The 25,393-nt window shown below is 43.9% G+C and overlaps 1 protein-coding gene across 1 annotated transcript in view; it reads left to right on the forward strand.

The window, feature by feature from the left end:
- Positions 1–25,393, forward strand: part of ADAMTSL3 (ADAMTS like 3) — a 368,734-nt gene that overhangs the window by 330,699 nt on the left and 12,642 nt on the right. Inside the window, exons 25-27 of the mRNA XM_052659478.1 lie at positions 5,920–6,103; positions 8,559–8,763; positions 16,470–16,570. Of these exons, the coding sequence (XP_052515438.1) occupies positions 5,920–6,103; positions 8,559–8,763; positions 16,470–16,570 (490 nt within the window). The remainder of the gene's footprint in view (positions 1–5,919; positions 6,104–8,558; positions 8,764–16,469; positions 16,571–25,393) is intronic.

Consider the following 25,393-nt stretch of genomic DNA (forward strand, 5'->3'; position numbering starts at 1 on the left):
TTCAGACACAAACACAGCCATGTTCAACAAGTATTTGCCCAGTGCTTGCTTGCTTTTGCCAGAGCTGGGAATACGTAGATGACCTAGCCCTTGAGAGGCTCATAGTCTAGAGAAGGAGATGCTCATGTGAACAGATATTTTGAAGCAGAGTGACAAACGCAGTAATAGTTATTTGTTGTTCAGCCGCTAAGTCATGTCTGACACTTTGCGACCCTGTGGACTGCAACATGCCACACTTGGCTGTCCTTCACTGTCTCCTGGAGTTTGCTCAAAGTCACATCCATTGAGTCGGTGATGCTATCTAACCATCTCATCCCTCATCCTCTGCCACCTCCTTTGCGTTTGCCTTCAGTCTTTCCCAGCATCAGGCTCTTTTCCAGTGAGTCAGCTCCAATGGACACAGTAGCTCTGAGGAGGGGTCCCTAATGCTCTCTGGAGAAGCCAACCAGGTTTCCACATGAGTCAGAATGTTGCTCTGGGAGGAGGAAGAAGAATGTTCCAGGCAGAGAAATCAGGATGTGCAAAGGCAAAGAGAAGTTCCATGTGGAATGGAACATGAAAATCAAATGAATGCCTTCAAATCAGTTAATTAAAAGATTGGATACTCATGAGGCTGAAATTGCTGGTAAAGGTGACATCTTTGAAATATTTAAAACTTTGATTTATTGAAACTACCTACATTGTTCTACCACCTCCTGCACACACACACATGCACCACACACACACAAACACACACACGTGTACATTGTGGAATATGCCAAGCCTTCAGTGGCTATCATTTCAAAGAAATTCGTTTGTCACCTTAACAAATACTGGCTGAGCACCTAAGTATGTAATGGGTCTAGTCTCAAGGATTTGGCATTCCCGTTGGAGAGATGGATAATAAACCAGTAAACAAATAGTGTACAGGCTATTTCTCTGTGGAAAGTGCTATGAAGAAAAGCAAATAGGGTGGTGAGCCCAGTGGTGATTGTGCATCACCACTTTAGCCTTGTGAGGAGGTGATACATGAGTCCAGACCTAAAGGATAGGGTGGAGCCATCCATCCCAAGAGGTGAGGAAAGAGCATTCTGGCAGAGGGAACAGTAAGTGCGAGGACTCTAAAGTGAGCACAGGCTGTGCACGGTCAAGGAACAGAAAGATTTGTGTGGTGAGGTTTCGGTGGGGTAGAAGGAGAAGGTGTGTGAGATGAAGCTGGAGATCTTCTGAGGACCAAATCATTCAAGGCTTTGAAGGTCAAGGTAAAGACTGGAGTTTTATTCCCAAAACATGAGAAGCCACTGAGGAGTTCTATATGGGAGGAAATAATGATCTACTTTTTCAATTCATTTGTGTCAAAAAACACTCATCATAAAACAAAAAAAAAATCGAATTGAACCTCATCAAAAATATGCTAATCAAAGACACTATTAAGAATATGAACACATAAACCTTAGACTGGGAGAAAGACTGGCAGTCCTGTGTCTGATAAAGAACTTATATCCAGAATATATGAGGAATAATGAACTCTCCCCTCCCCGAGAAAGACAATGGCAAAAGACTTGAAGTTCACAAAAAAGACTGACAGGTGGAATCAGGAAAATGAAAATTGAAAGCACAATGAGATGCAGTATCGCGCCTACCAGAAGAGTGAAAACCAATTGATGCCATAAACTTTTTGGCATCAAAAGAAATTCCCAATGCACTGCAGATAGATGGATAAAGTGGGACAGCCACATTGGAAAACTATGTGGCAGTTTCTAATAAAGTTATGCACATACCTACCCTTGACCCAACAATTCCAAACACAGGTATTTACCCAAGAAAAATGAAAACATGTTCACAAAAAAAGAAAAACATACAAGCATGTTCTTTGCAGTTTTTACTTCATAATGACTATTAATAGGAGAATGGATAAACTATGGTATATTTATACAATGGAGTAGTATTCAGCAATAAAAAAGAATGAGTTACTGATATACACAATATGTGTGAATCTCAAAAATATGTGTGAATCTTCTTTTAAGCAAAAGAAGACAGACAGAAAAGAGCACATATTGTATGAAGTCCAAGAACAGATAGTACTGATGTATGCTGACAGAAATAAAGAAGTAGTTGCCTAGGAGGAGGGGCAGTACAGTTCAGTTCAGTTGCTCAGTTGTGTCCAACTCTTTGTGACCCCATGGGCCACAGCACGCCAGGGTTCCCTGTCCATCACTAACTCCCAGAGTTTACTCAAACTCATGTCCATCGAGTCGGTGATGCCATCCAACCATCTCATCCTCTATCGTCCCCTTCTCCTCCCGCCTTCAATCTTTCCCAGCCTCAGGGTCTTTTCCAGTGAGTCAGTTCTTCGCATCACGTGGCCAAAGTATTGGAGTTTTAGCTTCAGCATCAGTCCTTCCAAAGAACACCCAGGACTGATCTCCTTTAGGATGGACTGGTTGGATCCCCTTGCAGTCCAAAGGACTCTCAGGAGTCTTCTCCAACACCACAGTTCAAAAGCATCAATTCTTCGGCGCTCAGCCTTCTTCACAGTCCAACTCTCACATCCATGCATGACCACTGGAAAAACCATAGCCTTGACTAGATGGACCTTTGTTGGCCAAGTAATATCTCTGCTTTTCAATATGCTATCTAGGTTGGTCATAACTTCCCTTCCAAGGAGTAAGCGTCTTTTAATTTCATGGCTGCAGTCACCAACTGCACCAGTTTTGGAGCCCCCAAAAATGAAGTCTGGCACTGTTTCCCCATATATTTGACATGAAGTGATGGGACCAGATGCCATGATCTTCGTTTTCTGAATGTTGAGCTTTAAGCCAACTTTTTCACTCTCCTCTTTCACTTTCATCAAGAGACACTTTAGTTCTTCTTTGATTTCTGCCATAAGGGTGGGTATCATTTGCATATCTGAGGTTATTGATATTTCTCCCAACAATCTTGATTCCAGCTTGTGCTTCTTCCAGCCCAGATTTTGTGTGATGTATTCTGCATAAAAGTTAAATAAGCAGGGTGACATTATACAGCCTTGATGTACTCCTTTCTCGATTTGGAACCAGTCTGTTGTTCCATGTCCAGTTCTAACTGTTGCTTCCTGACCTGCATACAGATTTCTCAGGAGGCAGGCAAGGTGGTCTGGTATACCCATCTCTTGAAGAATTTTCCACAGTTTATTGTGATCCACACAGCCAAAGGCTTTGGCATAGTCAATAAGCAGCAGTAAATGGTTTTCTGGAACACTGTTGCTTTTTCAATGATCCAGTGAATGTTGGCAATTTGATCTCCACTTCCTCTGCCTTTTCTAAATCCAGCTTGAACATCTGGAAGTTCACAGTTCACATACTATTGAAGCATGGCTTGGAGAATTTTGAGCCTTACTTTGCTAGCATGTGAGATGAGTACAATCGTGCAGTAGTTGGAACAATCTTGGCATTGCCTTTCTTTGGAATTGGAAGGAAAACTGACCTTTTCCAGTCCTGTGACCACTGCTGAGTTTTCCAAATTTGCTTGCATATTGAGTGCAGCACTTTCACAGCATCATCTTTTAGGATTTGAAATAACTGGAATTCCATCACCTCCACTAACTTTGTTCGTACTAATGCTTCCTAAGACCCACTTGACTTCACATTCCAGGATGTCTGGCTCTAGGTGAGTGATCACATCATTATGGTAATCTGGGTCATGATGACCTTTTCTGTATAGTTCTTCTGTGTATTCTTGCCACCTCTTCTTGATATCTTCTGCTTCTGTTAGGTCCATACCATTTCTGTCCTTTATTGTGCCCATCTTTGCATGAAATGTTCCCTTGGTATCTCTGATTTTCTTGAAGAGATCTCTAGTCTTTTCCACTCTGTTATTTTCCTCTGTTTCTTTGCATTGGTCAGTGAAGAAGGCTTTCTTCTCTCTCCTTGCTATTCTTTGGAACTCTGCACTCAGATGGGTATATCTTTCCTTTTCTCCTTTGTCTGTAGCTTCTCCTCTTTTCTCAGCTATTTGTAAGGCCCCCTCAGACAACCATTTTGCATTTTTGCATTTTTTTTTGTTGGGGATGGTCTTGCTCACTGCCTCTTGTACAATGTCATAAACCTCAGTCCATAGTTCTTCAGGCCCTCTATCAGATCTAATCCCTTGAATCTATTTGTCATTTCCACTGTATAATCATAAGGGATTTGATTTAGGTCTTCCATTCACAAAGTAGTGGTTTTCCCTGCCTTCTTCAATTTAAGTCTGAATTTGGCAATAATGAGTTCATGATCTGAGCCACAGTCAGCTCCCAGTCTTGTTTTTGCTGACTGTATGGAGCTTCTCCATCTTTGGCTGCAAAGAATGGAATCACTCTGATTTTGGTGTTGACCATCTGGTAATGTCCATGTGCAGAGTCTTCTCTTGTGTTGTTGGAAGACGGTATTTGCTATGACCAGTGTGTTCTTTTGGCAAAACTCTGTTAGCTTTTAACCTACTTCATAGATGAGAGGACACTTTGTGAGTGATGAAATGTATATACCTTGCTCTGGATCATGGTTACCTAAGTACATACAATTGTGAAAACTCATAGAACTGCATGTTTGACATATGAGCATTTTTTCTTATATGAATTATAACTCAATAAGAAGAGGTGTATTTTTTAAAAGAAATGCATGTATGTCTTGCCTTGAACTATCTTGCCTTTATGAAATCTGACATAGAGTTAGTTATGGCATCAGACACACTGGGTTCCAGTCCAGCTGCAGGACCTCGGAGAAGTCACATAGCTTCTTTCCATTTCTACCTCTGCAAGTAAAAATAATCTAAATCACAAGATGGCTATGAGAATTAAGTGGAAAATTGATGTTAAAGTGTTTAACTCAGTACCTATCACCTGGAAACTTCTCAATAAACTTAGCTATTTCTAAAAAATGTTTTAAATAAACTGTAGGGCACCTAAAAATGTGTACTGTTCTGCTTTGCAAATGATATGCAACTTAGGACAAAATTCCAAAATGAAAAGGAAGGACTGGAAAACAGTTACGCTAAAGGCATAGGTGTACTCAGTGGAGCAGCCAGTGGACACAGCTGGCAGCAATTTCTTGTGATTATTACAAGATAATCTGGTACTTTCTGTGATCATACACAAATCTGTCATCGTCATGTCCAACTTTATCTTTTTATCCAGTGTCAAAAGGGAAAGGAAAGGCTGCTTGGAATGAGGACTAAAAGGAAAACAAACCATGATTATTGGAGGTGGTCAGCTTCAGCTTTTTTAAAGGAAACTCCTGTTTTCACAGAGGGCTCTATGGCAAATTATTTATTCAGCTTCAGGACTCATCTGAAGTTTAAATTATAATTAGTGGAGAAGTAAGAATGGAATTGAAATGTATCTTGAACCTGTCTGCTTAAAACCTGCTGCCTGCTAAATCATCTTTCATCTCTCTCAGTCTGATCCACTTTTGAGAAAGAGAATGCATTAGGGCATCGCCAGAGAGACCCTCCTCTCTTGTCCTCTTGGCTCTGCTCGGAGAGTCTTGAGAAGCTGGCCCACTGCACAGAGTTTCTCCTCCTTCTCTGGGACTTTTCTGGCAGACCTAGCTGGCCTGAGACAACCCCTTTCCCAGGCTGTATGTCTTGCCTTGAACTGTCAAGGGGCCTTTGTGAAATGTGAGGTAGTATTTTGAAAGAGTTAGATTTGGCATCAGACACACTGGGTTCCAGTCCAGCTATAGGACCAAGGGCTCCATCTTAGCTGTAATAACCCCCCGCAGTTATGACAATGAGCTAGTCAAGGGAAAATGAGATAAAGGACCCCTTTACCCCACCTGATGGCAGATTCTCTGTGTGCTGCTCAGAGAGCCCGACGGGCAGCTAACCAGAAAGCAGCTCGTGGTGGTCTTTGGCCGGGTTGTCCCCAGCCCATCCTCCCTTCTCCTCCAGTGGCCATCAGTGACATTCCTTTTCTTTCTGCAGAGACTTTCTGGGAGCTTGGCAACTGGACTCATTGTTCTGCCACGTGCGGCCACTTGGGAGCCCAAGTTCAGAGACCCCAGTGCCTGATGGCCAACGGGCAGGAAGTGAGCGAGGCCTTCTGTGACCAGCTCCGCAAGCCACGGGCTGCATTCCAGCCCTGTAACATCCGGGACTGCCCCCCAAGGTGTGTGCAGTCACTTCTCTGCTTCCTACCAGTGTTTGACTTGTTTTAAAATGCATAGTAATTTGGACTGAATATCTCAGCCACTAAGATTTGTTTTATGTGGACTATACTAGGTGCTCAGCTAAGTAGTTTATGTGGATCACTTCAGTGTCACCTGTCAAATCAATATTGTTCATTTTCTTTTTAAAAAAATTTATTTTATTTTATTTTTTTGTTATGCTACACCATGTAACCAACCAGGGATTGAACAAATTCCCGTGCACCAGAAGCTCAAAGTCTTAACCGCTGGACCTCCAGGGATGTCTCCAGTGTTGTTCATACTCTATTATACAGTTGGAAAAACTCGCCTAGGCCACACAGTTATCAGGGCCAGAATTCAAATCGGGTTAGTCTGATTTCAGAGCTTCTGGTCTTAATTGCCACTCTCACCTGCTCCCTGCACTCACAGTGTACCTTATGAGCATGGGGAAGTTGGCTTCATGGGTTCACCTCAGAGATATGGCAGTAGGCCAGCATCACAAGAGGCACTCATGAAAGCACCATTCCTTAGACTCTACCCCCACGGGTGGTGTTGTTCAGTCGTATGTCATGTCTGTCTTTTTGTGACCCATAGACTGCAGCACGCCAGGCCTCCCTGCCCCTCACCATCTCTCGGAGTTTGCCCAAATTCATGCTCATTGCATTGTTGATGCTATCTACCCATCTCATCCTCTAATGTCCTCTTCTTCTTCTGCCCTACATCTTTCCGAGCATCAGGGACTTTTCCAGTGAGTCATCTGTTCTCATCAGGTGACCAAAATGCTGGAGCTTCAGCTTCAGCATTAGTCCCTCCAGTGAATATTCAGGTTGATCTCCTTTAAGATTGACTGGTTTGATATCCTTGCTGTCCAAAGGACTTTCAGGAGTTTTCTCCAGCACCACAGTTCAAAGGCATCCTCACTTCTTTGGTGTTCTGCCTTCTTTGTGGTCCAGCTCTCACAACTGTACATGCCCACTGGGAAGACCACAGTCTTGACTATACGGACCTTTGTTGGCAGAGTAATAACGTCTCTGCTTTGCAACAGACTGTCTAGGTTTCTCATCACTTCCCTGGCAAGAAGCAATCATCTTCTGATTTCATGGCTACAGTCACCATCCACAGTGATTTTGGAGCCCAAGAAGAGGAAATCTGTCACTACTTCCACCTTTTCCCCTTCTATTTGCCATGCAGTAATGAAGCCAGAAGCCATGATCTTAGTTTTTTTTTGCTATGTAGTCTTAAGCTGGCTCTTTCACTCTGCTCCTTCACCCTCATCAAGAGGCTCTTTAGTTCCTCTTCACTTTCTGCCATTAGAGTGGTATCATCTGCATCTCCAGGGGTAAAGCCATTAATAACCTTTCGATATCATAGATGACACAAATCAATAGTTTTAAAAGTATCCAAAATCAAACTCATAATCTCCACCAAATCTGATCTGCCCCTAGTTCATGTTCCAGATCACAATGACTACATCGAAAGCTACCCACCCCCCTTTCCTCTCACTTCCACCCATTCCTGTCGGTTTCCCACTGTCCCCAATGTCTTTGTCGTTGCTCACAGGGGCCACGACAGGAGCCTCCTGAGTTTTGTCTCCTCTCTAGGGCGCCTCGTCCACTCTATAAGCAGAAACATCCATTATTTATTTTTTATTGGAGGATAGTTGCTTCATGATGTGTTCCTACTGTACAGCAGAGTTAATCAGTCACTTGTACACATACATCCCCTCTTCTTTGGATTTCCTTCCCATTTAGGTCACCACAGAACGCTAAGTAGAGTTCCCTGTGTGATACAGCAGGTTTTCATTAGTTATCTCTTTTATACAGAGTAGTGTATATATGTCAATCCCAGTCTCCCAGTTCATCTTCCCAGATGGCAATAATGGTAAAGAATCTGCCTCCCAATGCAGGAGCTGCAGGAGACTGGTTCGATCCCTGGGTTGGGAAGATCCTCTGGGGGAGGAGATAGCAACCTCTCCAGTATTCTTGCTTGGAAAATCCCATGGACAGAGGAGCCCAGTGGGCTACACCCCATGGGGTCATAAGAATCAGACAAGTCTGAGCAACCAAACAGCAACAAGGAGCACACAAGTGCCACCTCCTTTTTTCTTGCCTTTGGTTTCCATGAGTTGAAAATCACCTTTCCAAAATTTCCACCTAATTTTGCCCCAGCTCTGCTCTCTGAGGCCACACAGCTGATGGCTCTAATATCCCTGAGGACGACTTTGTCCCGCCCCGATGCTATTGTCTCTACATGGTGATTCTGTTGCTTCTGAGTGAAAGGAAATCTGAGAGTATGGCTGCGAGTTATTGTGCTGCTGCCCACTCCCAGAGACACGTGTCGGCCCTGAAACAGTCACAATGCTAGGATGGGCTTTCTCTTTGGAAGACAGTCCCCATAGGGTCTGACCTACTAAGCTCCTGTAGTTTTTGTTCTTAGGTGGCTCACAGGCGCGTGGTCAGAGTGCTCTGTGTCTTGTGGTGAAGGATTCCGCAGTCGGCAAGTGACATGTAAGCGCACAAGAGCCAATGGAACGGTGCAGGCATTGCCGCCGAGAGTGTGCATCCTCAGAGACAGGCCTCTGGGGAGAAGACCGTGTTCCAGTCACCCCTGTGTTCAAGGGCTCGTTGAACAAGGGAACCAGGTAACGCTGACAAACCTAGTATTTAAAAACCATCCAGTCCCTGTGGGCAAACCCACACATCCAAAAAGGGGCTTCCCCTGGCAGTGCAGTGTTAGGACTTTGCCTTCCAATGCAAGGGATGTGGGTTCCATCCCTGGTCGGGGAGCTAAGATGACACACGCCATGAGGCCAAAACATAAAATGAGCAATATCGTAACAGAGCCCCACCCGCCAGGGCCCTCCCCACAGCGAAGAGGAGAGCACCGACTCCTGCAGGACATTCAGGAAACTCATCTGCACAGGGCGCCGACCACACCGCACACCAGTGGTTCTCTTCCATCCTAGACCTCCTGGTCAGTATTAACACAGGCTGCAGAGGTCAAAAGTTCCCCTCAGCCCTTCTGAAAGTGTTCAGTATTGTCAGTGTGGGAGAATAATGTACGCTTTCTGCACTTCTGCCCTGGGGTGCAGCAGTTGTTGCTCTTGAGAATCATTGTGCTAATTCTTAGGTCATTAACTCCAAGTCCTACGTGACTACACACTTCTCTAACTGGAGAGGATGCAAAACAGAGGGAGATACATCTTTCTGGAGAAATAAAGTTAATTAAAACTATGAAGAACCAAGGAGTTGGCAAAAACTATCCCCTCCACCACCAACATGAAAGGGGGAAGTGTGGGGGAAGGGGCACATGCCCCAGGGGACAGTCCAGTCTGTGAAGTTTCACCCAGTGGCAGAGGAGGGGCAGCTGGGTCAGGGTGGCGCCTCTTCTGGTCCCCAGGCATCTCCAGACCATCCTCTGAGCTGGCCAGGGCTCCTGATGGCCGTGGAGGTGCTGGATTTGAATCCCAATTTCCATTTGACTGGGTCTCAGGGAGCTCGGCAGGGCTGCTTTTGTCTTGGTCAGTCATCCATGGGTTGTTTCTGGGCCTACTTTTGACTTGTGCGGGTTTTGCTGGGCAGCCCACAACAGCAATGTAATGTTATAAACCTCCATATTCTCCCAGCCATGCCCCTCTTTTTCCTGCTGAGGCCAGAGGAGGGGGCTGGGGAGTGGACTGCCCGGCTTGGTAGGAGCATCCGGCGGTGTTGGCCACACTCAGGGGTAGTGGGTTCCCTCTGGGGCCTTGCTGCTAATGTCACGGGTACCGTGGGTGTCTTGGGTGCCACAGGTGCCACTGGTGTCTGGGTGCCACTCTTGTCCGAGGTGCTGCTGGTGTCTTGGGTGTCATGGGTGCCACTGATGTCACGGGTGCCGCTCTTGCGATGGGTGCTGCTCTTGCCGTGGGTGTCATGAGTGCTGCTGGTGTCACAGGTGTCACTCGTGCCACGGGTGTCGTGGGTGCCACTGATGTCATGGGAGCTGCTGGTGTGTCGGGTGCTGCTCTTGCCGCGAGTGTCTCGGCTGCCGCTGCTGTCTCGGGTATCACAGGTGCCGCTGGTGTCACGGGTGTCGCGCTTGTTGCGGCTATCACTGATGTCTTGGATGCTGCTGATGTCTCGGATGCTGCTGGTGTGTTGGGTGCCACCTGTGCCGCAGATATCACTGGTGCCCCGGGTGTCAGGCATGCGATGGGTGTGGCAGGTGTCGGGGGTGCCATGGGTGGAGGGAGTGGCCCCATGGTCACACCAGGAAGATGGGGTAGGTGGGGGAATGGTAGGGTCAGTGATCTCGTCTGAATCATGGATTGTCTCTGGTATCCAAATGGTCTCCCTCAGGAATATCCAGGATGGTATGATGGTGGGAATCTGAAGGCTTTGAGGCTGAGGTTCTTGGATGGTGAAGTCCTTCATGGCAAGGGAGGGCTTCACAAGGATGGACTGGGGCCCCACCCTGGGTCTCTTCAAGCTCAGACTTTCTGAGCTCTGGCTTTTGGCCCACCTAGAGCCCAGAAGCTTCTGCACTGTTACCTCCAAGTCCTCTTCACAGAGTGGCTGGAGTGGCTCCTTACCCACCTTGACCCATGGATGATGCCGAAGATAGGGTAAAGTAGCTCTGGTTGTCAGGTCAAGGGTCAGCATGCCTGCTATTGATGTTCTTATTTTAGGCAATGGCAAAGGCAATGGCAACCCACTCCAGTACTCTAGCCTGGAAAATCTCAAGGACAGAGGAGCCTGGTAGGCTGCAGTTCATGGGGTCGCAAAGACTCAGACACAACTGAGAGACTTCACTTTCACTTTTCACTTTCATGCATTGGAGAAGGAAATGGCAACCCACTCCAGTGTTCTTGCCTGGAGAATCCCAGGGATGGCAGAGCCTGGTGGGCTGCCATCTGTGGGGTCGCACAGAGTCGAACTTGACTGAAGCGACTTAGCAGCAGCAGAAAGCTAGAAGTCCAAAATCAAGGTGTTCTTAGGGTTGGTTTCAGTTACTGGCTTGTAGACAACCACCTTCTGATACTATTGTCTTGCTGAGTCACTAAGTCATGTCCGGCTCTTTTGCAACCCTGTGGACAGGACTGTAGCCTGGCAGGCTCCTCTGTCTCTGTCCTCACATAACCTCTTCTCTCAGTGCACACAGAAAAGAGAGAGAGTTCTAAGTGTCTCTTCTACTTCTTACAAGGCCCCTTCCTCTCAGACTAAGGCCCCACCCTTTGGCCTCATTTAACCTCTAACCTCCTTAGGACCCTATCTCTAAATATAGTCACAGTGGTGGTTAGGACCTCACTGTATAAATTCCGAGGGATACAGTTTGGTCCATAACATTCTGCATTTCCCCCCAAATTTATGTCCTTGTGTCCACAATATACTCACCCCATCTCAACATCCCCAGAATTCTTTTTTAAAAATTAATTTATTTTTTAATTGAAGGATAATTGCTTTCCAGAATTTTGTTATTTTCTGTCAAACCTCAAAATGAATCAGCCATAGGTATACATATGTCCCCTCCATTTTAAACCTCTGTCCCATCTCCCTCTCTATCCCACCCCTCTAGGTTGATACAGAATCCCTGTTTGCGTTCCCAGAGACATAAAGTAAATTCCCATTGGCTATCTATTTTACATATGGTAATATAAGTTTCCATGTTACTCTCTCCATGCATCTCACCCTCTCCTCCCCTTTCCCCATGTCCAGAAGTCTGTTCTCTCTGTTTGTTTCTCCACTGCAGCGCTGCAAATAAATTCTTCAGTACCATTTTTCTAGATTCCGTATATATGCTTAAGAATATGATATTTATCTTTCTCTTTCTGACTTACTTCACTCTGTATAATAGGCTCTAGGTTTATCCGCCTCATTAGGATGGATGCAAATGTGTTCCTTTTAGGGCTGAGCAGCTATGGCTTTTCCAGTAGTCATGTATGGATGTGAGAGTTGGACTGTGAAGAAAGCCGAGTGCCGAAGAATTGATGCTTTTGAACTGTGGTGTTGGAGAAGACTCTTGAGAGTCCCTTGGACTGCAAGGAGATCCAACCAGTCCCTTCTAAAGGAGATCAGTCCTGGGTGTTCTTTGGAAGGACTGATACTAAAGCTGAAACTCCAATACTTTGGCCACCTCATGCGAAGAGTTGACTCATTGGAAAAGACTCTGATGCTGGGAGGGGTTGCAGGCAGGAGGAGAAAGGGATGACAGAGGATGAGATGGCTGGATGGCATCACCAACTTGATGGACGTGAGTCTGAGTGAACTCCGGGAGTTAGTGATGGACAGGGAGGCCTGGCGTGCTGCTGTTCATGGGGTCGCAAAGAGTCACACGCGACTGAGCAGCTGAACTGAACTGAGCTGAATATTCCATTGTGTATATGTACCGCAACTTCTTTATCCATTCTACTGTTGATGGACATCTAGGTTGCTTCCATGTTCTAGCTATTGTAAATAGCGCTGCAGCGAACATTGGGGAACATGTGTCTTTTTCAATTTTGGTTTCCTCAGGGTATATGCCTAGAAGTGGGATTGCTGGGTCATATGCTGGATTTATTCCTAGTTTTTAAGGAACTTCCATACCATCTTCCATACTGGCTGTATCAATTTGCATTCCCACCAACAGTGCAAGAGGGTTCCCTTTTCTACACATCCTCTTCAGCAATTGTTGTTTGCATGCTTTTGGATAATGGCCATTCTGACCGGTGTGAGGTGATAATCTCATTGTAGTTTTGATTTGCATTTCTCTAATAACAATCAATATTGAACATCTTTTCATGTGTTTGTTAGCCATCTGTATGTCGTCTTTAGAGAAATGTCTTGTGTGGGTCTTTTGCCCCACGTTTTGATTTGGTGGTTTGTTTTCCTGGTAGTGAGTTGTATGAGCTGCTTGTATATTTTGGAAATTAATCGTTTGTCAGTTGTTTCATCTGCTATTATTTTTTCCCATTCTGAGGGTTGTCTTTTCACCTTGCTTATAGTTTCCTTTGCTGTGCAAAACCTTTTAAGTTTAATCAGACCCACTTGTTTACTTTTGTTTTGATTTCCATTACTCTAGGAGGTGGGTCATGGAGGTTGTTGCTTTGATTTATGTCATTGAGTGTTCTGCCTATGCTTTCCTCTAAGAGTTTTATAGTTTCTGACCTTACGTTTAGGTCTTGAATCCATTTTGAGTTTATCTTTGTATATGGTGTTAGGAAATATTCTAATTTGGTTTTTTTACATCAACATCCTCAGAATTCTTAAACCATTCAAACATCAATTCCAAGTACAAACCTCATTAAAATATCACTTCGTCAGGTACAGATGAGAAGTGACAGATAAAATTAATCCTCGCCAAACCCATAAAGAAAAATACAACATATTGTTGAAACACATAACAGAAAATTTGGATAAGTAAAGGTACTCTGAGTGCTATGAAGGAGCCCATTCCCTGAAATGAACCAGAACACATGCTTCCAATTCAAATTGCCATAGAATTCTTTTCTCAGAACCTCATATGATTTTGACATTCATATGGGAGAGTGAGTGAGGACAAGAGATTTTTAGAAAAACAAATCGATAGGAGGGCAGACTTTCCTAACGTGATGTCAGAGTGTCCTGCAAAACTGCTGTAAGTAAAACAGTGCAGCATCAGTGCAGAACACACTGGAGTCATGCAGTATAAGAAAAGCACAGAAACAGACCCGTTATAAATGAGTTTAAACCCAAAAGCAGTTAGTCATAGAGGGAAGAAGAGTTTTTTAAAAATGCACACTATAAAACTACAGAAAGTTTTTTTAAGGACGTTAAAGAATATGATTGCTTCATTGTGTCCAGTTCTTTGTGACCCCATAGACTCTAGCCCACTAGGCTCCTGTACCCGTGGCATCCTCCAGGCATAAATACCAGAGTGGGTAGCTATTCTCTTCTCCAGGGAATCTTCCCAACCTGAGCATCAAACCCAGGTCTTCTGCATTGCAGGTAGATTCTTTACCATCTGAGCCACCAGGGAAGCCTAAGGACTGTTAAAGAAGATCTAAATAAAGGCATTTATTTATGGAAAAGGCACTGTATATGTATGGATCAAAAAACTTAATATTATTCACGTGACAGTAAATTCATCTACACATTCAACACAGTCCCCATCAAAACCCCAGCTTCTTTGCAGAAATTGGCAAGCTGATCCTAAAATTCATATGGAAATATAAACGAACCAAGATAGCCAAAGCAATCTAGAGAAAGAACAAAGTTAGAGGGCTCAGACATGTCAGTTTCAAAACTCACTACAAGACAATCAAGACAGTGCAGTACTAACATGGGCTTCCTTGGTGGCTCAGCAGTAAAGAACCCACCTGCTAACGAAGGAGATGCGGGTTTGACCCCTGGATCTACTCACTCCAGTATTCTTGCCTGGGAAATCTCACGAACAGAGGGGTCTGGCAGGCTGCAGTCCACATTGTCCATGGGATCACAGAGTCAGATGTGACTTACTGACTGAACAGCAACATGGTGCTAACCTAGCATAGACACATAGATTGATGAAATTGAATTGAAAGTCTAGAGACAAATCCATATATCTATGTCAGTTGATTTTCTACAAGAGTGACAATACCAATTCAATGAGGGAAGAACAATTTCTTCCTCACTGGTGAAGGACAACTGAATATGCAAATGCAAAAGAATGAACTTGGACTCCTAGCATATAAGGTATACAAAGCATTAACTCAAAATTTATCAGAGACCTAAATTTAAGAGCTAGAGCAATAAAGCTCTTGGAAGGAACACTGTAGCCGTACATCTTCATGCTTTGGATTAGGAGATGGTTTCTTACATATGACTCGAAAAACAAGCTACAACAATAAAAATAGATGAATGGGACTACATGAAAATTTAAAGCTTTGTTACTACAAGGGATGTGACCAAGAAAGTGGACAGCCCACAGAATGGGAGAAAATATTTAAAAATCATATACATGAAAGAGAACTTGTTTCTAGGCCTGTTTGTAAGTCCAACAAAGTTAGCCTAGGTACCCAACAAACATAATTGGCTATAGAGTACTGCACTGTAATAGGTTTATGATACTTTTCACACAAATAACACACAAAAAGCAAACAGAAAATAAAACATTCTTCATCTTGCATTACAGGACCTTGAGAAACTATAGTAGTACAGTTATAGTAGCTGACATACAGGGGCACATCTGCATCTTTGACAGTTCTCAACTTGACGTTTCACATGTAGGGACTTACTGTAAACTGTGTACATTGAACAGTGACTTTTAGGCTATGTGAGTTGTATCTCAATAATGTTATTGGAAAATTATAAAAAACAATTGTATAAGAGAGAAAGTGGTCAGTTAATTTAAGAGGAATAAATAAGATGAGAACCCAAACTCACTGCATACAACAGAATAAATTCTGCCTTGATTAAAGTGCTCCAGTGTAGCCATTAAACTGGAATAGAACTACCATAATGGGAAAGACCTTTTCAAGCATAAAACAAAGGACAAGAAAAAATTGATATGGGTTACTAGTACAGAAAATTTAAGAACTGAATGTTAATTTTTTTCCTGTAATTCAGCTCACCCCTACACACAAACCTCCATTTTTGCTCTAAGCAGGAAAACCCAAACTTGGCTGTAGCTTATGCTTTTATGCACAGTGATTTCTGAACCTTAACCTGGTCAATTAGGGATTGGCCCTGTGCTTTTCACTCCTTCTCCCCAGGGGTGGTCTCAGTTTCTGAGGAGGAAAAGAGGATGAAAGGAAACTTAGGAAGCTATCTGGCTCTGAAGGAGGGCAATCTGATCCTTACAGCTGGGCTTCCCTCCTCGGGAAGGACCTATGCTGAAGCTGAAGCTCCAATACATTTGGGCCACTAATGGAAAGAGCTGATTCATTGGAAAAGACACTGATACTGGAAAAGACTGAGGGCAGGAGGAGAAGGGGGCAACCGAGGATGAGATGGTTGGATGGCATCACCAACTCAGTGGACAAGAGTTTGAGCAAACTCCAGGAGATGGTGATGGTGAAGTACAGGGAAGTCTGGCCTGCTGCAGTTCATGGGGTCACAAAGAATCAGAAACAGTTGAGCAACTGAACAGCAACTTTCCTTCGGCCAGCTCACCCCTGTAGCTGGTCTCTGGCAACGCCGCCACAGCACGTGGTTTTGGTGCCCCAGCACGCAGGAGCTCACAAGGTTGTTTTCTTTTAATTTTTTAAGATCAGTCTTTGTTTATTTTCGCCATGCTTCACCACATGCAGGATCTTAGTTCCCCACCCAGGGATCGAACCCGTGCCCCCTGCATTGGGAGCACAGAGTCCTAACCAGTAGACTGACAGGGAGGTTTACACAAGGTTGTTTACACTGCACTGTGCTTTCCTTTCAGTGTCTTGGACGTTGCCTGGGTCGCACTGTGAGGACGCAGCAGCATCACGTAATTTGTCAGCACCCCAACAGTTCTGAGTCCGGCTGTGATGACACAAAGAGGTACTGGCCCCACCTTGGGGCAGCACACAACCTCCCCACCTCAGAAAAGCACTGTGATGTCTGAAAATGGCATCATCCCTCCCGTGCACCACCTCTCATAATGCACAGTTCCTACTCAATTATAACTTCCTATGGCGCCATCCTCAGCGGTGTATGTTATGCTGTTGCCGTTCCATCACTAAGGCGTGTCCGACTCTTTGCATCCCCATGGACTGCAGCATGCAGTCTGTAGGGAAGCCCTGTCCTTCAGCATCTCCCGGGGTTTGCTCCAATTCATGTCCATTGAATCGGTGATTCTGTCTAACCATCTCATCACCTTGATATCCTTTAGGATTGATTGGTTTGATCTCCTTGCTATCCAAGGGACTCAAAAGAGTCTTCTCTTGAAAGTATCACAGTTTGAAAGCATCATTTCTTTGGTGCTCAGCCTGCTTTACAGTCCAGTTCTCACATCGGTACATGACTACTGGAAAAACCATAGCTTTGTATGGACTTTTGTTGGCAAGGTGATGTTTCCACTTCTTAATATCTGTCTAGGTTTGTCATAGCTTTCCTTTAAAGGAGAAAGCATCTTTTAATTTCATGGCTGCAGTCATCATCCACAGTGGTTTTGGAGCCTGAGAAAAGAAAATCTGTCACTGCTTCCACTTTTTCCCCTTCTTTTGGCATGAAGAGACTGGACCCCATGATCTTATTAGGCTTTTGAATGTTGAGTTTCAAGCCAGCTCTTTCACTCTGCTCTCTCATCCTTATCAGGAGGCTCTTCAGTTCCTCTTCACTTTCTGCCATTAGGGTGAAGTGGTATCATCTGCATATCTGAGGTTGTTGATATGTCTCCCAGCAGTGTTAATTCCAGCCTGTACTTCATCCAGCCCAGCATTTTGGATGATGGACTCTATGTAAAAGTTAAAGAAGCAGGGTGACAATATACATCGTTGACATCCTCCTTGCCCAATTTGGAACCAGTCCGTTGTTCCATGTCCTGTTCTGTTACTTCTTGACTCGCATACAGGCTTCTCAGGAGACAGGTAATGTGGTCTGGTATTCCCTTCTCTTTTTGCAATTTCCCACAGGTTGTTGTGATCCACAGGCTCCACATAATCAAAGGCTTTAGCATAGTCAATGAAGCAAAGATGTAGAAGTGTTAGTCACTTGGTCATGTGCGACTCTTGTGACCCCATGGCCTGTAGCTTGCCAGGCTCCTCTGCCTGTGGGGTTTTCCAAGCAAGAATACTGGAGTGGGTTGCCATTGCCTTCTCCAGGGAATCTTCCTGACTCAGGGATCAAACCCGGGTCTCTTGCACTGCAGGCAGATTCTTTACCATCTGAGCTATCAGGGAAGCAAAAGTAGAAGTTTTTCTGGAATTCCCTTGGTTTCTGTATGTTGCAGCAAATGTTGGCAATTCGATCTCTGGTCCTCTGCCTCTTCGAAACCCAGCCTGTACATCTGGAAGTTTTCAGTTCACAGACTGCTAAAGACTAGCTTGAAGGATTTTGAACATATCCTTCCTAGCATGTGAAATGAGCACAATTGTACAATAATTTAAACATTCTTTGGCATTGCCTTTCTTTGGGATTGGGTTGAAAACTGACCTTTTCCAGTCCCGTGGCCACTGCTGAGTTTTCCAAATCTGTCAGTTGTCTTTAATTTACACATTAAATCTGGGTCCTAGTGTTTTCAATTATTCTAAATTTATTCCTCTGTTTAAAAACTGTTTGACTAGGATGTTGGGACAGTGGGTTGGCAGAGAATAAAGTAAACTTTTATCTTGTTAAGGGGCTTACACAAGAAGAATGCTTCTGTCTTGTATAAAAGTCTGAACTGGTAGATGGTTTAGCAGGTAGAAGAGCTCCGCTCCGTGAGATCACTCAGAGACACAGACGCCTTCCATCTGGCAGCTCCACCACCCTAGAGGAACGTGCTCCAGCCAGAGAAAGTGAAGAGAGAGCCTAGAGGGCCACCAATGGAATCTGGAGTCCTGTCACCCTCTTCTTGGTGTAACTTTTGAACTTTCTGAGCTCCTAATCTTCACAATGGGGTATTACTGTCTGTGTCAGATTATGGTTGGGAAGTGTTTTTTAATTGAAGTGTAGTTGATTGACAAAGTATGTGTTAATTTCTGCTCTACAGCCAAGTGATTTAGTTATACATATTTACACATTCTTTTTAAATATTCTTCTCTGTTATAGTTTATCATAGGATACTGAATGTAGTTCTCTGTGCTACACATTGGGAATTCGTTTATTCATCCTACATATAGAAGCTTACGTCTGCTAACCCCAGCCTCCCGCTCAGTCCCTCCCCCAGCCCCCCTCCCTTGGCGACCAGCAGTCTCTTCTGTCAGTGATTCTGTTCCTGTTCATAGGTAGGTTCATTTGTGTCGTTGCTTAGACCCACTCACCAGTGATAGCGCATGGCATTTGTCTTTCCTTTCTGACGTTGCCCTGAGTATGATATCTAGTTGCATCCATGTTGCTGCGTGTGGCATTATTCCGTCCTTGTTGTGGCTGAGTCGTATTCCACTGTACATGTCTACTACCTCTTCATCCATTCCTCCGTTGATGGACACAGGTCGTGTCCATGTCTGGCCGTGTGAATAGTGGTGCTGTGGACACAGGGGTGCATGTATCTTTTAAAATTATAGTTTGTCCAGTATATACCCTGGAGTGGGGTTGCTGGATCATGTGGTAACTCTTGTTAGTTTTCTGAGGAACCTCCGTACTGTTTTCCACAGTGGCTGCACCTGTGTACATTCCCACCAGCAGGGTAGGAGGGTTCCCTTTTCTCCACACCCTCTCTAGCATTTATTTGAAGACTCTTTAATGATGCTCATTCTGACTGGTGTGAGGTAGTTCCTCACTGTACTTTTAACTTGCATTTCTTTGGTAATTAGGGATGTTGAGTACCTTTTGGCCATCTGTATTTCTTTTTTTGGAGAAATGTCTACTTAGGTCTTCTGCCTATTTTTGGATAGGTTTTTTTTTATGTTGTTGTTGAGTTGTATGAGCTCTTTGTGCATCTTGGAAATTAAGCCCTTCTTGGTTGCATCATTTGCAAATATTTTCTCCCATCCTGTAGACTGTCTTGTGTCTGGGAGGCTTTGATTAACTGGTTTAGTTGTGAAGCACCTAGCAGCCTGCGTCATAGCAGATGCTCACTCTGTGGCTCTTCCTTCCTCCTCCAAATCGTGAGTTGCTGGGGAAATGAGATGACCCTGACCATTGGCTCAGGTTCCATTTTGAGCCTTCACTAAGTTTTGTCGATGTAGTGTCAGCTGCATTTCCTGTTCCCAACACAATTCCAGCCAGAACCATTCTCCTCGAATGGAAAATGTTCAGAACAGCCACCCTGATTCTCAACAGAAAACCTAGTTTCCAATTTTGTTCAGGAGATAGAGACCACACACTGATTGATATGTATCATCCCAGATGTCTTACTTTGCATGCTCAAAAATATATTTATATTACAAACACACGTAGTTTGTGGTTTCTTTATAATAAACAAGACATATTTTTTATGAAACTTTTTTTTTCCCCTACTGATCAATATGTTATTGACTTTTCCCCTATCTGAGTACATAAGGGTCTCTTCATTCTTTTAAACTGCTATATTTACTATTATCTCATTCTTGTCCATTGCTGATGGACATTTAATTGTTTCCATTTTTTGCTATTGCAAACAAATGCTACAGTAAACATCCTGGAATATATATCTTTATGCATAAAGGGTAATACTCTTATAGGATAGATTTTAGATATGGACTTAAATCGACAGACATGCTCATCTGAATACTGCTAAATTACCATCAGACTGTCTCTACTAACAGTATATGAGAGTCCTCCTTTTTACCAACTTTATATAGATTTCCAATGTTTTAAAAATTTTGCCAATCTGATGGATGAAAATTTGCATCTTAATGTAATTTGTACTTTTCTGTTTTGTATGACTTTTGGCTCTTTGTGTTTTTTCTCTAACTGATCCACTTCTTTCTTCTTTACCACCAATCTGTTTGGCCAAGCCATCCTACTAATCTCCCTCCATCCACCCATGATCCTTCTAACCCAGGCGCCATACTGCAGCCACAGTAATCATTCCAAAATGCAAATCTGATCTTACCGTCACCACACCCATCTCCCTGCTAGATTAACAACACTTCAGAGGCTTCACTTGCTCTTAGGACAAAGGTTGACCAAAATTGACTATGTGGCCTATAAAATATTGCACAGTCAAGTCCCACCTCCCTGCACAGCCTCATCTGGGATCTCACTCTGTCTCACTCTTTGTGTTCAGTCACACTGTCCTTCTTTCAGTTCCTTGAATATGCCATTCACTTTCCAACTACTTCTTGGCAGCCAAAACAGGAAGCAAAAAAATATTCATGATAATAGAGAGGACAACAAGGCATGGAAAGATCTACCAAGAGGGTATCCAATTAAGTAGGGTTTTGGAGAAAGAGATACGGAAAAGAAATGAAAGGGGAGACATCTTTAAAAGAAATAATAGAAAAAAAAAATTCCTTGACCCGAGGAGGGAAAAAAAGAGTCAAATTGCCTTTTATTTTCTCTATTGTTTCTGCTTCATCCAAGGTTGGCCATTCAGCTTTAATCCTAGTGCTTTTCTTTCATGCTGTTACTTTTCCCCAAATATCTGGTGGTTTATGGAAGCAAGACTAGGTTAGTATAAAGAGCTTCTGTGGGTGTGTTTCTTTTGCAGTTTACTGGCCTCACTGTCCCCCACAGACCTCTTCTGCTGAGTAGGTGGGCTCGCTGAAGGTAGGTGAGGCATTAAATCTCACTTTACAATGCAGTGGGTAGGCAACACCCAGTTGCCATAGTAGGGCCTCCATGGGATTTTCCAGGCAAAAGTACTGGAGTTGGGTGCCGTTGCCTTCTCTGTCAGTAATATTAGAGGGTGTTTAATCGGTAGGCTGCAGTCCATGGGGTCGCTAAGAGTTGGATACAACTGAGCAACTTCACTTTCACTTTTCCCTTTCATGCATTGGAGAAGGAAATGGCAACCCACTCCAGTGTTCTTGCCTGGAGAATCCCAGGGACAGGGGAGCCTGGTGGGCTGCCATCTATGGGGTCGCACAGAGTTGGACGCGACTGAAGTGACTGAGCAGCAGCAGCAATAGGGAGTAACATTATTCGTGGCCATGGGTAGAGAATCATTGGTGAGCGGGGTGTCTGCTAGCCTCTTTTATTGACCCTGGGAAGAGTTTGGGAGGTGGCTTCCATTGTGGAAAGAGTTTTAAAGGAAGTGAGAATTATCAGGGTAGAACTAGCTAACATATAGGTGAGAAGACAACAAGGGGATCTGAGGAAATGACTAAGGACTGAGAGAGTTTGTTCCCCAGAGCAGTAATTTTTAACCTCAGCCACAAGTCAGAATTCCCTCGGAAGTTTATTTAAAATAAAGATTCTTGGGCTCTCAATTGGGACTTAATGAATTAGAATCTTTGGAAGGGAATGGAAGCTGGCAATCTGCATCTCTTTTGTCTTTTATTTTTTTTTAATTCTTTCTGAATCTACATCTTTTTTAAGCTGCCCACATACTTCTGATAATAAGGCAGACTTGAAATCTGTTGCCCTACAGAATCAGTAGTTCCATCTGGCTGATGATGAGGGGTTATTTGAGGCAGGAGCAGAGCTGGACTGAAGAGGAGTGAGAAACTGAGAAAGACTAGAAACACGGTTACTTTGATTTCTGCTGCCATTTCTACTTTCATGTTTTACATAGAAAGACATGAGCTCCACTTGTGTGCTCAGTGTTGGTACACAGACTATGAGCCCCCAGCTCGGGCATCACCATCTGCAGTCCCATCCCTGGCCATGAGGAAGTGATGCTCTCTGCTGGAGCAATCTTGCATTCTTTTACTGGGTTCTCAAGTGACCAGCCTCTTGGGTTTCAGCATCTTCACTGGTGTCCAGCTCCATGTTCCTATATCATCTTCTATATTTAGGAAGCTGAATAGTTTCTTCTGACTTCCCACTGACCCTATCTTCTATTGAAGCAGAAAAAGTAGCTGTATTAATGAAGGTCCTGTGGGCTGGAAACAACAAAAATCAACTTGGAATGATTTATACAAAGATAGTGGGAGAGTTCTTAAGATAGGACAGCCATTCTTAGATACAACAATTTGGTATCTTTTAAAATGTATTCTCTGAATATTCTTGCAATGTTAGTTCAACTCTTTTTAGTAGAAACTTTGGTCTATCTCTGTCCTGTTGTCTAAAGGAACCCAACGTTCGGCCCCATAAGATTCATACCCACTGGGGAAAACAAAAACCCTCCAGTTAACAGGAAACCTTCATCCTTCTTCCTCTTATAAATCTTATAATCAGTTTGACAATATTGCTAAAGGAAACCCCTTGATGGAGTCTTTCCCCTACCTGCTAATCAAAGTATTGCTTCCAACTATGTGTAATACTCTTGCAATTTAGCAGGCACACACACTTTGTTTGAGAAGTTCAGGTTATCAGAATTTTCTCATCTTATCACATTTACAGTGGTGTTTCTCAACTCCTTATAGATTATATGCTTGGATAAGGAGGCTTTTATAGGAACACAAAAACATTCCAATCCAAAAGGATGGTGCTGTGAAACCTCAGGAGGGACTGTTACTACGAAATGAATAGTCATTAGGGTCTTTTCTCTTCTCATCTCTGCGGAATGTTATTTTTTCTACTTCCCTGGCCCTCATGGCAGAGTATGGCCACTGCTACTCCAGCCTCATGTTTATGTGTCTTGTTCCAGCAACTTCCAAATTCCTGGGAGAGAGACAGTGACAACTAGCTCAGGTTAGGGCCCTCTTCCAGTCATCTTTGGGGATGGGGAGATATTCTCATGTGATACAAATACATTAGTTCCAGGAGCTCTGCCCTAGAGAACAACAGATACCCCAAAATGGGTCCTCTGAGGTGGCTAACCCTCCAGGGTAAATATCTTTTCAGTAATCAGAGAGCATTCAACAGGCACATGAAAAGATGCTGAACATCACTAATCATCAGAGAAATGTATATCAAACCCACAATGAGACATCACCTCACACCTGTCAGAAGGTCTGTTGTCAAAAAGACACCAAATAATAAATGTTGGTGAGGATGAGAAAAAAGGACCCCTTGTACACTATTAGTGGGGATGTGAATTAGTACAGCCACTATGGAAAAGAATATGGAGATTCCTTAAAAACAACTGCCAGATGATCCAGCAATTCCAGTGCTGAGTATAAACCTGAAGAAAATGAAACACTAATTCAAAAATGTTATGTGGAAACCTGGATTGGAGAGGAGTTTGGGGTAAATGGATATACGTGTATGTATGGCTGAGTCCCTTTGCTGTTCACCTGAAACCATCACAACATTGAAAGAAAAATATATGCACCCCAATTTTCATAATAGCATTATTTGTAATAGCCAGGATGTGGAAACAACCTAAGTAGCCATCAACAAATGAATGAATAAAGAGAAGTTGTGGTGTGTGTTTGTCTGTGTATATGAATGGTATACAATGAAACGGTATTCTACCATAAAAAAAGAAATTTTGCCATTTGCAACATCTTGGATAGACCTGGAGTGTACATATGCTTAGTAAAGCAAGTCAGACAGAGAAAGAGATACCATATGATATCACTTATATATGGAATCTAAGAAATGAAACACATGAATGTCGAAAACAGAAACAGTCTCCTAGACACAGAAACAAGCTGCTGCTGCTGCTGCTGCTGCTGCTAAGTCGCTTCAGTAATGTCCAACTCTGTGTGACCCCATAGACAGCAGCCCACTAGGCTCCCCCATCCCTGGGATTCTCCAGGCAAGACACTGGAGTGGGTTGCCATTTCCTTCTCCAATACATGAAAGTGAAGTTGCTCAGTTGTGTCCATCTCTTAGCGATCCCATGGACTGCAGCCTACCAGGCTCCTGCGTCCATGAAATTTTCCAGGCAAGAGTACTGGAGTGGGTTGCCATTGCCTTCTCCGCAAAAATAAGCTAGTGGTAAGCAGACAGGGAAAGGGGTGAAGGAAGGGCAAGATAGGAGTAGGAGGTTTAAGAGGTGTCAGCTACTAGCTATAAAATACACAAGATATGAGGGTATGATATACAGCAGAGGCTATATGCTGTGCTGTGCTTAGTTACTTGGTTGTGTCCAACTCTGCAACCCTATGGACTGTAGCCCACCAGACTCCTCTGTTCATGGGATTCTCCAGGCAAGAATACTGAAGTGAGTTGCAATTCCCTTCTCCAGGGGATCTTCCCAACCCAGGGCTCAAACCCAGGTCTCCTGCTTTGCAGGCAGATTCTTCACTATATGAATCACCAGGGAAGCCCTTGTACATCTGAAACTGACATAATATTGCAAATCACTGACACTTCGTTAAAAAAAAATAAGTGCCTGCTGTGTAGGGTAGTTGTGAAGAATAAATGAGTCAGTCTGTGGGAAAGTATTTGGAAAGTTCTCTGGCACATGGTTATACACATAAATATACACACACAGTGGACCCTTTCTGACAACAACAAAAGCAGGGGTCCATTAACTTTCTGATCTGCTTTAAAGGGCAAGGCAACTAGAGGCAGATCCTTCTTCCCCAAAGGTCTCACTACCAAAATGGAATCACATGTGTCTTCTTCTCGAGAGCAGATCCATAGCTTTGGTAAGTGTTCCCTGGGGTCCATGATGCTCACAGAGCTGGTGCTGCTGTCAGCACAAGAGGAGCAGGTGGCCTGCCAGACCGTGAAGCTCCCCGAGGGTGGCAAGAAGCCACCGGCCCAGCTAGGAAGTGGGTTGGTCCAGTGTCCGAGTGACAGTGTGACCTCAGTGGAAGT

This window comes from Budorcas taxicolor, chromosome 21 (assembly GCF_023091745.1).
Source record: "Budorcas taxicolor isolate Tak-1 chromosome 21, Takin1.1, whole genome shotgun sequence".
Classification (NCBI taxonomy): Eukaryota; Metazoa; Chordata; class Mammalia; order Artiodactyla; family Bovidae; genus Budorcas; species Budorcas taxicolor.